The sequence below is a fragment of the Piliocolobus tephrosceles genome, chromosome 16, assembly GCF_002776525.5.
Source record: "Piliocolobus tephrosceles isolate RC106 chromosome 16, ASM277652v3, whole genome shotgun sequence".
Classification (NCBI taxonomy): Eukaryota; Metazoa; Chordata; class Mammalia; order Primates; family Cercopithecidae; genus Piliocolobus; species Piliocolobus tephrosceles.
In genome coordinates, this window is record NC_045449.1 from 73,726,485 (window position 1) to 73,728,242 (window position 1,758).

Genomic DNA, 1,758 nt, shown 5'->3' on the forward strand with positions numbered 1-1,758 from the left:
CTGGTAATGGGCCCAGCAGGCCTCCTGGCCCCTGCCCTGGCTCACCTAGTAGTAAACCCAGCAGGCCTCCTGGCCCCTACCCTGGCTCACCTGGTAGTGGGCCCAGCAGGCTTCCCAGATCCGCAGCGCTTCAGCCTCGGGGAACTCCCGCTTGAAGCACAGCAGGAGCCAGCGGTGGCAGAAGAGCATCTGCAGGCCATCCTCGCCCAGCGAGACCAGGTGCTGGTAGAAGCGCACGTGCGTCAGCCGCAGCAGCTCCCGCAGGTATAGCTGGGAGCGAGGCCAGAATGGGTTAGTTAGCCCCAGTCCCAGGCAAGCCTGCTGCCCAGGGAGCCCACTCCCACTGGGGCCCTTCCCCGGGCCACGCCAACCTGGAAAAGCACAGCCAGGGGCCTCTACCCGCGGCACATGCCTGCCCCCCAATGCTTTATTCCCCCACTGGAATCGGCTCACACCTGCCTCTGCCAGTTCCTCCCGGATTTGACTGTTCCGGAGGCTGTGGCATGGCCCAGCGTGAGGCAGAGCACTGTTCCCTGGAGTGGCAGGATGCTGGGCAGCCGCTCCATGGCCAGGAAGGCTTCCCACTCTCAGTGGACACCTGGGGGCTGTTTCCCACATCCACCCCTCCTGGTGAGGTGAGCGGATCATCCAGGGAGCACCCCCACCCCTCTTCAGCTATGCTCACCCAGGTCTTTCATCTTCCAGAGCTGATTTAGGGCAGGAAGGGGACGTGTCTGCACCCCAGGATGCTCGATTCCTGCCATTAAGGTCACCTCCCAGTGACGTGGAACAAGATTGGGGCTATTTCTGGCAGCACCCGGGCCCAGGCCACTGACTTCATCAATGTCGCTGGAAAATCAATCTCCAGCAGTCAATGAGTCACCCAGCCATGTGCTGCCATGAGCCGTCAGGGGCGAATGGCATTGGACACTGTAACTGCCTCCCCAGGCAATGTGGACGCCTGACGTCACACTCACCCGTTGAGGCAGAGTGAGCAGGCTCAGCTGGGGTCAGCCCCCCGGCCCAGGTGGAGTTAGATCACAGCTGGGGGGATCCTGGGGCAGGGCTCAAGGCCACATGCCTCCTTCCCACACAGGTGGCCCATTGTTCCCACGGGAGACTGTGCTGAAGATGTGCGGCCAGCCGTCCGCCCTGTGGCCTGCAGCCGGGCCAAGTCCACCCATGTGGACGACCCCCTTGCACTCCCACCCTCTGTGCCGGTGCCTGCACCTCCCTGCTTGGGCTCCTTTGCCTTCGAATTCTCTCTGTCGGCTTCAACCCTCCCAGCCTGCCATCAACGTCCCACTAATAGTCAGTCTGCAGCAGTGGTCCCCAACCTTTTTGGCACTAGGAACCCGTTTCCTGGAAGCCAATTTTTCCACGGACAAGGTAGTGTGAATGGTTTCGGGTTGAAACTGCTCCCCCTCATATCATCAGGCATTAGATTCTCATAAGCATCGCACAACCTAGATCCCTCACATGCGCAGTTCACAAAGGGTTCTTGGGTTCGAGCTCCTGGGGGGAATCTGATGTGGCCGCTGATCGGACGGGAGGTGGAGCCCAGGCGGGGATGCTTGCTGGCCCGTCCTCCGCTCATTTCCTGCTGGGCGGCCGGTTCCTAACAGCCCACGGACCAGCGCCAGTCCCGGACCTGGGAGCGGGCATCCCATTCTATGAGACATGCTCAGTGGCCTGGGGGTGGGGACCCCCATTCTATGAGACACACTCTGTGTGCTGGGGTGGGGACCCCCATTCTGA

At 61.8% G+C, this 1,758-nt stretch overlaps 1 protein-coding gene across 2 annotated transcripts in view; it reads right to left on the bottom strand.

Moving 5' to 3' along the window:
- The window catches only part of TBC1D16 (TBC1 domain family member 16), a 97,841-nt gene that overhangs the window by 7,014 nt on the left and 89,069 nt on the right, over nucleotides 1-1,758 (bottom strand). For both annotated transcript variants that reach the window (XM_026455872.1, XM_023211635.2), the window contains one exon: nucleotides 91-270. In XM_026455872.1, coding sequence (XP_026311657.1) covers nucleotides 91-270 — 180 coding nt within the window. The remainder of the gene's footprint in view (nucleotides 1-90; nucleotides 271-1,758) is intronic.